Source organism: Nylanderia fulva, unplaced genomic scaffold, assembly GCF_048542155.1.
Source record: "Nylanderia fulva isolate GAGA-0341 unplaced genomic scaffold, ASM4854215v1 Scaffold25, whole genome shotgun sequence".
Classification (NCBI taxonomy): Eukaryota; Metazoa; Arthropoda; class Insecta; order Hymenoptera; family Formicidae; genus Nylanderia; species Nylanderia fulva.
This window is the reverse complement of record NW_028190314.1, coordinates 2,673,321-2,688,144: the sequence shown is the minus strand read 5'-3', so window position 1 is coordinate 2,688,144 and position 14,824 is coordinate 2,673,321. Positions and strand designations below refer to the sequence as shown.

The window sequence follows — 14,824 nt, the reverse complement described above, 5'->3', positions numbered from 1 at the left end:
AACTCCGCAATGTATGAATATACACATACATATTTTGTTTATTGTAACCGTTATTTCTGCACAAAGTAATCCTATTCAGAAACTGATAGCGAGTCGATGCGCAATCGATGCAAATCTTTCGCGATAAATATCGGATTATTAGCTTCTGCCTCGCGGCGAGAGAGAGAGAGAGAGAATTCACTTAATCTCGACTTCATATTTCTCCGCGCGCGAAGATTTAAGTGGAACGGACATTCCGGACTGTGTGCGCTGCTCGCGATAAGAGCGAGGTAAGAAGAGGTAATTTAAACGACAGATGCCGTATCGCGATGTATTTTACGTTTCGTTAATATCGCAGAGCTCGAAATCGGAGCGCGAGAAGGCTCCGGTTTCGCCGAAGCGGAACGATGAGATGCATCGTACTTCAAATATATCGTCCCCGGCCTGCTCTTCATTTATCTTCGCCGATTCCTCCACACATAAATCACCCGGTATACCTAATTCCGTCCATAGATCCTACTAGAGATCCTAGGGTTATAAGTGACACACGCGCTGCATCTCACCGCGTACTTTAACGTTTTGCGTTTAACTGATGCTGCGGTTGCGGACCGGAGTGGTCGCGGTCGCACAAAAGTGATATCAGATGCAACGACGAGATGCAGAATGCAACCGAGTTCGTCGTAAATGAGGCACTATTATTGTATTAACGAGAGAGATCAGCGCGCTTCATACTCGCGACGTAATAATAATATTTTAGTGCGTTTAATGAATCAACAAGTTGTATTTAAATTTTTCTTTAATTTTCGAATATATATATTCAGATATTCGTTATTCAATTAGGAATTAATAACTTGTATTTACATATTGTATTTCCTGTATTAGTCAAAAATTTAAATTAGATGATTCATTAAAATGCACCAATTAATGATGCAATTTTGAGAAGAAATTCTCAATTTAAATGCACACTCGCTTTTATTTAATGTCAATATTTTTTAAGAAAATATTTTCCCCTAATTAAATGTTAATTGTACCGAATACCTAAAAATGATGCGATAAAATAAACTTTAAAGCTCGACAAATTTCTACAAAAAGAGAGAAATCATTTTAAAGTACTGAACAAAATGTCTGAAAGAAAAATATATAACAGGCTCGTTCAGTAAGAGAAATCTTAATCTCAACGTCAATTAAACTCTACGTTTCTCCTAATTTGGTTCGCATTAAAGCGACAGCTTCTAATATGCGCGGCTCGAAATTATCTTCATTGTATAGATAGATAGCCGACCTTGTTGTGCATTCCAAGGATTAAAATTCATCTTGCATTATCGAAATTCACTATCGGGAGATAAACAGTGGCCCCGCATTGGCTTAAGTGGCAAAAAAAAAACCAAGAAGCCAAGTGGAGCAAGACTCCTAGCTACCGAACGACGGCGCAAACGTGGCGGAGATAAAACGGCGGGCGTAGTAATAATATATACGGCGCTCGTAGAGAGTAAAGCGCCTGTTACGCGGATAAATTTGCCGGCTACGTAGTCGTTTATTGGATCCGGAGCCGGAGGTTGCGCCTCGGCGCGCGCCGCGGGTGTGTTTATGCATTTACGCATTCGCCGCGAGACGTGGGATTTTAATCCAGATCTTTATTGCCTCGCGGGAAGAAAAAGCCTCGTCTTTCTCTGTCGCGCGACAGCGACACCGGCGTCGTTAAGAATCGCACCGGTGTGTTCCTCTGAACGTGTCGACGCCCTTATCCCGCTGTCAACCGAGACTCCGACTCTCGATTTTGACGCAATTTTTCTCCCCCGAGTCTGACAATAAGAGCATTTTGCGAGAGTCGCGAATTATCCGCCTACACCCCTTGACTTTGTATTTTATTATCTAACTGCGTCGAAAAATTATTATCCGCCACGTTTACATATGCATAAGATTTATCAAGGAAAATTTCTAATGTTTATTATGTTTTATGAAAAATTTAAATTACATATGTCATATATAAAATTTCTCTCATACAAAAAAATATTTTATATTAAATGGTGTGATACGTTAAAATGCACATATTTAATTTTTAATGGCATATAATCTTTATAGTCAGAATTTCCAATTTTTTTGCAGAAAGAATATTTTAGTAGCGAAAGCCAACCGATGATTACGCACTTTTTATCGTCGCCTATCTGCGTTATTTAGTATTCCCTCTTAGCGAGTTTCCTGGTTGCCACGTGAGAAATTGAACGCAACGTGGCAATTTCGATAATCGTCCGCAATAACCGCCACACATGGCACACACCCGTCTTCCCTATATACATAAAGCTGAAATCACGATAATTCTCGCGAGATTTTAAAATATTAAGCAATCATTTCTGATATCGCTTAGATATTTATCTACAACTTCATTGTTGCCTTCGTAATGCGTATCGATACAAGAGTCTCTATAATGACTCAATTCTTGTCGAAGAATTTATAAACGTGTACGCAGTTTACACATACACTTTTATCAAATTACTTCAAAGATCGAGTCACAAATGGAAAAAGTGTAATTGTGTAAAGAGAAGTATTATTATACACTTGTTTAAATAAAATGTGTTTATACGATATTAGCGTACACTTGTAGTAACGATATGCCAATGTCTTTAACAAAAAATCAGATAAATATCTACTCCATTATTTTAATAAATATTCCATCAGAATTTAAAAGTCAAATATTAACGACAGAGATAATTAAAAAAATTACTGATGAGAAGCGGCAAGTGATCTTATATAATATAGAGAATCAGGAATGATACTATAATGTTACAATGAGAGAGAGAGAGACAAATGCGGAAACACTCTCACACGTTGCAATATATATTCACGATGCACGAGAAGATTTTATATTCGATTGAGTAATGGTATACCTCTCGGTTAACTGATTTATAAAAAAAAAAAAAAGATCGTGGCGCATATAGGATGCCATGATACGGGATATTAATTTTGTCAGATTTGCCTTCTCTGCGCGAACTTGCTTCGCCTCTCGTCGGAGAGACGAGAGATCTAAACGTAGGATGGAAAGATGAATTAACGAATGAAGCCTCGTAACCTTGTCCACGGCGACAGGTATGAGATGCGCGTATAAATAAAAATTAATTACGCATAGATAAAGCTATGACTCTGATGATTCTCGTGACGTTATATCATGATCATGGAATTCACGTCGTGAATTCCAATACAGTTATATTAGTGAAATAAAAATTGTATGCGAGATAAAAAATGTTACCTTATATGCATTCACGCCTCAAAGATCATTTTATTTGTACTAAAATTGCAATGTTATAAAAAACAAGCGATAATATTATCCATACTATAAAATGTTCTCACGTATAAAACGAGTTATATAAATGATATTTAGCTTATCGTGAAGTTATAACAATGGACTATGTTGCGAGAAATATTGCATGTATAAATAATAGAGATAAAGTTACAAACATGTATCAATACATAGATTTGTATTAATATACTTCAGAGATCTGTCATTTTTATTTGTGTTTAAATACTGCGAGGTCATAAAAAAAAAACAAGCGAAAATTGCGATAATATCCATAGGTATTGTAAAATGCCCTCACGTATAAATGAAGTTATATAAATGATATTTAGCTTATCATGAAATTTTAACAATAGACTGCAATGTTGCAAGAAATACTGCATGTATAAATAATAGAGATAAAGTTACAGATCAATGCATTAAATGCACAATTTAAAAAAAATGGTAAAAAATATTACGATCGTAATATAATTTATAAATCATTATTATAAAGGTAAAAGTTTGTATGTAAGCGTTGCACGATGAAGGCCACCGTTTATTTTCTTTCCCTTTAGAAACAAGTACCTACTAATGTAAAGTGCGATTCTCTCTTTTTCCCAGTAACATCTTTTTTTTCCCTGGTTGACGTTGATGCAACGAAACGGGCGACGTCAATAACCGGAAGAGCGTCATTTCGCTCTGATCGATCGCCCTTTCAGCGACGTTACCGTAATCATCTATCCTCGGATAGATCGCATCGGAAATCGCATGCGCAATCGGCGGCATGTAGTATATTATCACTCACCGGGAATTTCAAGCGCTATCTTTAGGAGTTGCCAACAATATATCACACGATCGTCTTACACCACCTATCATTATCCGCAATGCCAGGAGTGATTTATCTCCGGTCTTTAGAGACTACCGCGTTTCGGGCTGAAATTTTTCCGCAGGTAATCATTACGGTCCGCGAATGAAAGTCAGGGACACTCGTCACACGCGAAGCGTTTAAGAACTTCACGAAGATTGATCTCCGATTTTAAACAGCAAATTCCGGTTGTCGGTACTCGACCCACCACACGCTGAGCATATATGCAGAGTCCCACGATCTCTCGATCTTAACGATAATTCTCAATTTTTGTCTTAATTAAGTTGTTAGCAGCGCTAACAGTTTTCAAATTGTAAATGTTGGAAACTATAACAAATGTTTTCTTCGAATTTTTCTTACAAGATTAAAATTTGATTTTAAATTTATCGGGACTTTTTTTTGGAATACCCTATATAGGGTTGAGATGTATATAATAATTAGTGCGAGAAATTAAGACGTGCACGATTATATGAGACGTGGCAAGTTGAAGGCATCTCTTGATTGATGGCATTTTGATCATAATAATATATTTTACAAGAGAATGCCTAATTTTAATTTTATAAGTTGCGTTATGGATGATGTTATGCGGCAGTTTCTCCGTTTAATGGAACAAGGTAACGGCACTCCTATGGTCATTATAATCGGTAGCTGCTAATAATATCCAGAGAATAAAAAAAGTGGCAGAAACAAGTAATATTTTGAAAAATTTAAATCATTCATCACAAGAATATATTCTGGTAATTACGGGACAATATTTTCTTAATGAAAATTTGAACATTCTTGATAATTTTAGTAAAACAATATTAATTTGATAGTTTTGTGATAATATAGATTTCATCTCTTTAGCAAATATATTTATTGAATCAGAAAAATGAACGACTGAAGATGTTAACAATGAAAAGATTAATCAAATCAATAATCTTTTATTTATTTAAATAGATGTCGATAATTATTAGGTTAATTGTCATTCATTTATCAATATTTAATACATATTTATCATCACGATAGACAGGCATCGTTATATGGAAGCGTTCTTCTCCTTTGCATCATCAGCATGATTATAAAAGACGAAGCGGATAAAAACATGTAAACGCGTGATAATCGTCTTAATATAAACGTTATTACCCAACGAAAAGCGAATAAACCCTGTTTAATTATTTGCCAACGTATCAATTATTGTTGCGTGTAAGACTCCATCTTGATCAGAGAACCGCCAAGTATTAATTATTGAAATTTTATTGCACAACCGACGTATGTAATATAAGGAGTTCCTTGTTTCTCGTGAATTAAAGTGGCATCTCGTGCGAAGTTGCGAAGTTAAACCCATCATGCTCTCATGAGCAATCGTATACAGGAAAAACTCTTCGCCACACATTCGCATATATACACGCTTTCAGGTATATAAGTGGGCATCTTATGGTAACCACGTGAAAGGCTTCACCACCAACTTCACCTTTAAATCGCTAAGGCGCGAAGGCGATTACTTGCGGAGCCATTAAAACTGTCATACCGAGGAATCTTTCGGCGATCAATCGCGGTGTTTACTGACTTCTTAAACGGGACGACATTATCCACGGATCCGAAGTTCAATGTGCCGATTTTAACGCACTATTTTCGGTACTTTCACTTCCTTGTATTCGCGACTGTCAGTCAACGCGAAATTGAAATGATTATTCGCACGTCTTATAAAATTGCGATAACGAAGATCGACATATTTGACGATACGCGACATTCGAGGCAACACAGCTTTCTCCATACGTTTATAAATCTATGGTTCGAATCTTCACATTTTTTCTATATATATTTCAAGAGAAATAAATATTTTATATATAAATATGCAGCTTAATGTACAATGGTGGATCATGTCAAGAAACATCACGAGACAGAGGTTAATCGTACAAATCTAAATTTTACCTTACTATAAAAGTTATTAATCTGCTGTCAAATTACATTACTAACTATGATTTATCATTATGGTTATACCTTTGCGCACGCTGGCATTAAGATTGCGCGATAATTCTATGCTAGAAGTTGGTTATCAAAGTTAAGCAAAGTTGATCATTTAAGAACTTACAACACATTTTCTATGTGTATACAAAGATATTTATCGTTGATAATAATTTGTCGATACGTATTTTACATATTATTACTGCTTCGTGTAGCAACAATTATAAAAAGCTTATAAAATATTAACACTTCCATCATGCGATGACTTCTATACCTTTCTCTTTCCTACAAGGAATCTACACGCAAGTAAAATTTTAATCTAATCAATTTTTCATTTTAAAAGCATTTTTTTCAAAAATAAAAATATTTTCTTCATTTTTAATGTTATATAATTATCTTTCGTTTAATTCAACATTAAGACATTGTATTTCCTTAATTAATGATTACTTTTCCTCATTTTTGATGAAATAAATTATATATCAATTTCTACAAAAAATAATTATTAAAACTAAAAAGAAAGAGAAGAAAACAAAATTTCTCACTGAAAAAAGATGAAGAACGAAATCATTTTCGATTCGCAACGTTTATCGAAAGATGTTGCGCTAATCTTCCCTCATCTCGTACACGAGAAGCGTGAAGTTTCCTAAGGTAACTCATAGTATCGTTAGATACCGCGAAAGCGTCGATTCCAAGGATATAATTAACGACACAAGCCCGAGTCGGTAGCAAGGGTTAATTTTTGCGCTCGCGCTCGCCGACTGGAAACACGGTTAATGGAATCTTTCCGACGCTGTTCTATGGTTATATAGCGGAATCATCGACGTAGCTACCACGTGCTACATAGAACGTTGAGAGACGTCGGCATCGTCACATCTCGGAATTACGTCTGGATTTTTCCTGAAACCCGTTTCGCACATATCGCGACCCCATCGGCTTATATCTTACGAAGATGCTGTCTACAAGTTAATCCACTCGGCCTCATTTGCCGATTGATATTTTTGTCGGCACGAATCCTAAGATCGAGAAATGAAGATTTACGAAAGACAGGCAATACGCGACCATCATTTAGCTCAAAGAGATTGATGAATTGCTCTCGTAACAGTAATTACTGCGCGAAAATTTTATCAAATCATTCGTAGTGATGGCATCTCGAGAGAAATTCTCCAGAAAAAACTTGGTCAGAAATTCTATTGTTTAAAAATTGAAATAATTCATCTATAAAAATAAAACGATAACATATTGATAATCCTCTAGTTAGATTTTTTTTTTTAATCCTAATGGTATTGATTAATATTCTTAGTGCAAATTAAATAGAATAGCTGTATTTTTCGGGTTGAGAAATTTAACTTCTTTCAATAGCAATAACTTGTTCTTTTAATAGCTAGAATGTGAACATTCATAGATAATAAAGTTATTAGATTTATTAGATAAAGTTATTAAAGTTACGGAACTAAATCTAACAATAAGAGGAAAGCGTAGATAAACATCAGTGATTGTAGAAATGCATTTGAATCATGTCAAGTCTTCACAATAGAAATAATAATTATGCGAGAAGGGCAACTGACGATGCAGATTTCCTAAAGCGCGAAAGAATACACATTAATGGCTGCGTTTTATTGTAGCCGTAGATCTGAGCATCTACGTGTGTGTGATTTGTTGCCGAGTGTCAGAATAGAATACAGACTCCGAAACAGGTATAACCGTGCGTAGGCGCGGGCACGTCAGCTGTTCTCTCTCTTTTTTTTCTTTCTCTCTTGCCACGTGAGAACTCTGCGCAATATTATTTAAGACCTGTTTGTCACAATATGACAATAAAATGCATTTGAAAAAAAGAAAAGCGTAATTCCGCCTATAATTTAATTATGATTTAAAAAAAGAAATATTATTAAAGCCATTGATGTACGCACATGCATCTGTAATGCAAGACATTATTGTGTATATTGTGATTGAAATATAGTACATTATGTAACTTTATCTCCGTGCGAGATGTACTTGAGATTGATGTTTATATTTTCGATAAATTCAATGTTGTAAATAACGTAATGTTATACTTTGCAAATATAAAATTATATCGAAAATAATTTATATTAATATTTGATGCTTTCAGAAATTTTTTCTGTGCGTCTATAGCATAAAAAATGTAAGAATACCATTATTTCCTCGATTACAATTATTAATTACGTAATTCGAAATATAGATTCAACATTGCTGAGACGAGAAGTTACTATAGACTCACGTCGTCTCTATCGTCATCGTCAGGACTCTCCTCGAGGACGAATCCGACCTCGTTGTTGTTCCTGGTGAGTGACGGCAGCTTCCTCGGCGTCAGTTCCTCACCATCGGTATCTCTCTTCCGTTTCCGATGCGCGTCGAGCGCGGTCTCGTGCTCATCCAGCATGTCGGTGATCATCAGTTCCGATTTGACACTTGCCGGGGATACGACTTCGTCGAGCGGTGACATGGTCCGGTCGGTGTCAGCGGCCTCCAGGACGGACATGGTGGACATCGGGGTCCGCTGATGTCGCCGCTATTTCATTTACCGGAATTCGCGCAGATCCGGTGAGATAATCGCCGATAGAGAGCAAAGCGAGCGCGAATCAAGCGTACGCATAGAGCTTCCTTTCACCGTTTAATCTCGTGCGAGTTCGCGAGTTCAATTATTGAGAGTTTCCAATGATATTGACTAATTAATCCTGTATTGTTTGGCTTTAATAAAGTCGTAGCATTATCGTGGCGAGACCCGGAAATGGAGCTTGTACCAGTTTGCTATTGCTATTTCCGAGAACAATGGCGCGGTCTCGATAATGAGAAATACGAGTGCCTCGTATACGATGAAATTTCAATTCGATTGGTATATCTCTGTACGATTGTCGTTATGCTCGACGACCGATGCGAATATCATCTGGTAATGATCGTTTGATGGGAGAGGAATGCGCCGGGGACTCGCTTTCGCCATGAAACTTTGGCCAATTACGACTGCCGGTAATGTCCACGTGTATATACATATATTTGTTAAGTTACTTTTCCTCGGCAGTAATCTCTTTTGATTATTCCCCTTGATAGTGTAATGATCGTCCATTAACCGGATAAACTTCATTTATTTAAAAGAAATATAAACATATGGTTGCACAGGTTAAACCACAAAATTGTATATATTTAGCGAAATGTCTCGTATATAAGTTGGAGATAGATTTTTACTTTGACTCCGTTTAATTTTCGCATATGATACAAGCATTAAGCTTGCTACCAATCGCGGTAATGCGCTTCATTGCGCATCATTACCATTTGATTACATCTAATTTCAAGCGCGTACAAATATATGATTTTCTCAAAATACTGGCTTTAGAGTTCCAATAAGAAACACAATTATTATTGCGCTCTGAAAAAACATATGACGCGCTCTTTAAAATTTTGCAGAGGAGTAATTGTAATTATACTATCGTACATTATTAATAAATGACATATCCGTCGAAGTATTCAAAGTAACGAGCTGCAATGGCACCGCTATAATTGTATGCAAATTTACTGTCAGATGTAACTTTCACTCTACTTCTGAAGAGTCATCGAGGAAACGGTGCTGTTCTCGGCGCGCGCGTTATATCCCACTCAATTAAGAGAGCTTAAAACACGTCTGCGGTATTTGCGAACAGCTGTCAGCGCGCTGTCTGGCAGCGGAGCTTCGATATCTCGATCGTGCAACGAGGAATCACGCAGTCGCTTTAATAAGCTTTCAGTAATACCGCACGAGCGAGACGGACTCATGCTTCGCAGGTAATCGGCGATACACGAGCGATAACCGAATAATTTGCGGAATATTTAGCGGAATTTCGAAAGTCCAACAGACGCTGCAAGATTTCTCATCTCGCGATATTCGTGAAATTTCGTCGCGTTTAAAAACTCGCGGGAAGAACAGTTCAATGCCTCCCCGATTCTTGCGTCACGATCGCCTGCGGACCGTGTCTCGTATTCATGCGATGCGTCAGCTTTCGAATGAGTTTTCGACGCTTCGAGTTTCGAGGAGGCGATCGAGAGAGGGTCGACCTCGCGCTCGTGCGCGCATTCAACTCTCCGACTCCGCGCGGGATACGCAACGCGCTGTATAGAGGGAATCCTTCCTTATTTGTTTCTCTCTTTCTCCCAGGTGCACTTAGCTAAAGTTGCTCCGACTTGGGCGGGGACGTCGATGCGTAATTAAGCGGCATATCTCGTCACGCGCGCGGATTTTCCTTGTAGTCGAACGCGGACCGACAACGCGTCGTTCGCGATTCGTTCCGCAGACCGCAAACTTTTCCTCCAGCCGTCGACAGGATGATTAATGAATTTAACAGGTTTGGAAAAAAATCAGAGTGATGAAGCGATCCGTGATACTCTCCTGGTTTCTCTCTGGGATTTTCTTCGATCGGTCAGCATCCGGAGATCCAATGGCGTACGCTGTCGAACGACGCAGAAACTATACGGGGCCACCACCGAAAGTCACGTGGCCATAGGCTAGTTCCTTGGTGGCGAACCGGTGCCAGCTACCGTTCTCACAATCGACAGCACGCTTGGCCGCTCGACCCGGCTAGATTTCACTCGCGGAATCGTGACGCAGATACCGGACAGTAGCGAGATACCGCCGATCGATCGACGCGCACGACGTATAGACATACTCTGATATCCTCTCTCAGCTTGCAAAGCCGATGTTATTCAATATCCTCAGGTATATATAAATCACGACGATTTTTTTCTCGCTGCAAAATCGATCTCTTGTCCGACGATCACGATTCGAATACTCAAAATCTTCACTGTCAGCGCGCATTACACATGGATCTCATCATTTCCGCTTACATAATCGCGTTCCAAAGCGACACTGCTGACGGAAGTCAATCTTTCTCGATTAGTAGCGTTTCGAAATGTTGACGTCCCGCGATCAATCAATCGTAGACCACGTGGTCGTGCACTGTGTCACGTGGGGGGGCGAAAAGGAGACGTCGTCGTTGATTAACCGTGGATCCGATCGACGGCTTCAAGAGAGAGGGAACGAGGTTCCACGCGGGAACCACGACGCGAGGTCACTTTCGGGAAAGTCGCTCGGTGAAAAATCGCGGTATGCACTTTTTTTTGAAACCTCCGCGTATTGATCGAAGGTCGGCGAGGATCCCGATCGAACGACACCGCGTTGGCGCGCGCGCCTCTCGAGAATGGCCTAGAGGCGAAAAGAGGAAAGGATCTCCTCGAGTGGCGCCGCCCGCGGCAGGAGGGGGCAGGTTTGTCTCTCTCCTTCCCTCTTTCTTTTGCTTAGCCGTCCGTCCATCTCTTTTCCTCGCTCCATGCTGCGTGGAACAAGTGTTGGAGCCGCGCTCCGTGGCACGATATATGCGCGCTGGACCACCACCATCCCATCGGCGACCATCACCATCACACACTTACCGTGCTCTCGCGTCGTTGGTACCACGTGGTGCGTCCACCGTCACCAACACCATCAACGACGCCAGCTGTCACGTTCTCCGTCTCGTTCCTGCGCGATCTCGATTCCGTCGATGCTGCCTTCCGACAAGCTTCGTCTCTCCTTTCCTCTTTTCTCTGTCTTGCCTGTGCCCCTCTTTCGTGTCGTTTCCTCCACGAGCGTTCCTCCTCTTCGATCCTCATCATCGTCTCTCTGTTCGTCTCAGAAGTTGTTGCTGCTAGATCACTCGGTGTTTCTCTTTCCTTCCAGGAGCGCACGGTATGTCCTGCGGATCGACAAGGATCGCCGCACAAGGATATAAGAGTCGAATGTTTTCCTTTCGGTTTGGATGTTTCCTCTTGTACGTCTCGTTTGTTCATCTCTTCTTTTTGGTTGCCGGATATCTTTGACGCGAGGACGTGCTTGTCGCGACTAAACTTGAATGTGTTTATTTCGGATTGCTTTCGCATTCTTGTAGTCGCCACTACCTTCATGGATGACGGCCAAGTTACGTCATGTCAGGGCCAAGACATGATCAGATTTTAAATTTCGAACGCAATCTATTTTTTAAATAATTTAATATTATTATACCATGTAGTGGCAATTTGATAAAACTCGTTCAGAGTCAATTAATTTGTTTCTGTTTAGCATCGTAAATATTGAAGTTATTCTTTCCTTTTTGTATTAAATTTGAATAAATAAATATTGATAATGCCTATAACTTTCCTTATTTCTTTCCTAGTCTGATTAACGTCGAGATATCTTCATTTTCATTTAATTGTCAGATTACGGCGGTATCTCCGCAACAGGTATCGGAGCTTCTTGTCTTTTCTCAATCGCAGATCGTTACTAACGACGTACGATCTGTCGACTCTCGCGCAGTCCACACAGATCCGACCTAACACCAGATCACTTTGAACCGGTCTCTCTCCTTCTCTCTCTTTTTCTCTCGTTATCTTCGTTACTTGTTTTCCCAATTAGCTTCGCGCGTATATACGCACGCACGCTTCCCGATGTTGCGCGAGCGAGAACCAAACTCGGATCTAATACCAGTGGCGTCGCAGCAAAATACAATTCGATAATCGATTTATTTATAATTGATTGTTAAAAAGCTTCCGAAGCGACGAGTTGAATAAAAATAAAATTTTGAAAAAGGCATTGAAAAATCTACTGGTTTTAAAATACATTTATGTTTACGGACGCGCATGAACAAATATAAATGTTAAATAAATTCTTTATTATAAAATTTGAAATAATAAATTTAGGATTATTCGTATCCTGCTGCACAAATTAAAAAAAAAAAACGCGCATGAAATACGATACGTATATGCTATAATATATTGTCAGATTATTAAAAATTAAAAAGGCACAGGTAAAAAGTATTGAATATGTATTAATATAATTAATACCTATAAAATAGTCATAAATTATGTTTAATTAGTCATATATTTTCGATGTCAACAAAACTGGGACACCATCCACTCTCCAAGTTCAAAGTGCAATCAATAAAATGCAATAACGTTAGTTTTGCGCGTATGGCTTATGCACGACTTCTGCATAATGAAAAGTCGTCCTTTCATATACTCTCCGTGGCAACTAATTATTCATATACGAGAATTAATAATATAAAAATAATTAATTTCAATTACCGGGCCATTAATGCCGCAATTAAATCGATAAAACTCGACCGCGCTGGTTACGTCGTTACATTGAAACGTACCAATTTGATCGCAAGCAAATATCAACGGGATTAATCCGTACGAATGTGAACGTGAACGTTCCTTCATCCATTACCCGAAATGCGAACAGCGACGAAGGCGAAATGAGACGCTCATTAAGAAAGAATGCAGTGCCGCGCAGCAATAAGCGACGATATATAATTTCAACTGCAATAAAATCTCGTCTAAGCGGCGAGTGTTCTTCCGCATAGCCTGTGTGCTGAATTCGCCTGCAAAAAGCAAGGAGAGAGAGAGAGAGAGAGAGAGAGCGCGATGCTAACGGGGTTTTAAAACGCGGTTCGCCCCGGATTACAGATTGGATAATCGATCGTTTAAAATACACGATCGATACGATATTAATACTATGTATGCGGTTTCATTGGAATTTCATTAGTATAGATTAATTCACATGTATACTGAAACGCTCTATCAAATTACGAGGCCGAATGCATATGCTTTCACAAATGTGTGTGTGTGATTTCTCTTTCCTCTAGATTAGGTTTAATTTTAATATTTTTTTCTGTATAATTCAATCTTTTATATCGCTTATTATACAAGTATCGCACAGATGATTCCTCTCTATAATAACGATAAAAAATTCGATTTATACCTCATCTTAATTCTTAAATTTTATATTTTGTTCAATTCTTTGTTATCACAACAGGTTTTAAAAAATTGTGTATGCAATTTAATTTTTATATACATATAAAAGGCAATAAGAGCTAATTAAGTTCTGTTATTAATATTTATTTGTGGAAAAAAAATTTTAACATAAAATATTAGACAAAAAAGTTCGAACGTTTCGGTTGCCTTTTTCAACCTTCTTCAGCGCATCATTTAAAAATAAAGATTAATAGAAATTAACAATAAATTATTCATAACTGTCAATATACTAAAACTATACAGAAACAGAGTTATTCGCATAAAACTACGTCAAGATATTATTTTTATAAAAAACGAATTCATACGCTATTGTTACCTCGAGCTATCAACATCTGTTAAGCCTCCACGTCACAATATAACATCTTACTCGATTTAACTACATATTAACAATTGCTGTTATCGAGATTCGCAACCGACCTCCTTCGAACGGAACAATTAGCGAGATATCTGTTACGCGACAATTACATTAAATGACGATTCGAGGAATAGAATACATAAAAATGCTCATGCTTTTAAAAAATGCGTTGATTTCGTTTTTTATAAAAATAATATCTTGACGTAGTTTTATGCGAATAACTCTGTTTCTGTATAGTTTTAGTATATTGACAGTTATGAATAATTTATTGTTAATTTCTTCTGAAGAAGGTTGAAAAAGGCAACCGAAACGTTCGAACTTTTTTGTCTAATATTTTTTTTATCTAATATTTTATGTTAAAATTTTTTTTCCATAAATAAATATTAATAACAGAACTTAATTAGCTCTTATTGCCTTTTATATGTATATTAATTTTTTAAAGAGCTGTTACAAATTTTATTAATTTTTATATACCTACATATCTGTGATATTTACATGTCTAAAAACGGAATTAAGAGTACTTTAAGTAGACGAATTGTAGAAAGATAATAACAGTCTACAAAAGTAGATCCGTGTCGATAGACTTGTTTAATCGCTGATTCAT

At 37.9% G+C, this 14,824-nt stretch overlaps 1 protein-coding gene across 1 annotated transcript in view; it reads right to left on the bottom strand.

The window, feature by feature from the left end:
* TfAP-2 (transcription factor AP-2) overlaps positions 1-11,220 on the bottom strand; it is an 83,222-nt gene extending 72,002 nt beyond the window's left edge. Inside the window, exon 1 of the mRNA XM_029315451.2 lies at positions 8,296-11,220. Coding sequence (XP_029171284.1) covers positions 8,296-8,565 — 270 coding nt within the window. The 5' untranslated portion in view covers positions 8,566-11,220. The remainder of the gene's footprint in view (positions 1-8,295) is intronic.
* Between the last annotated feature and the right edge of the window lie 3,604 nt (positions 11,221-14,824).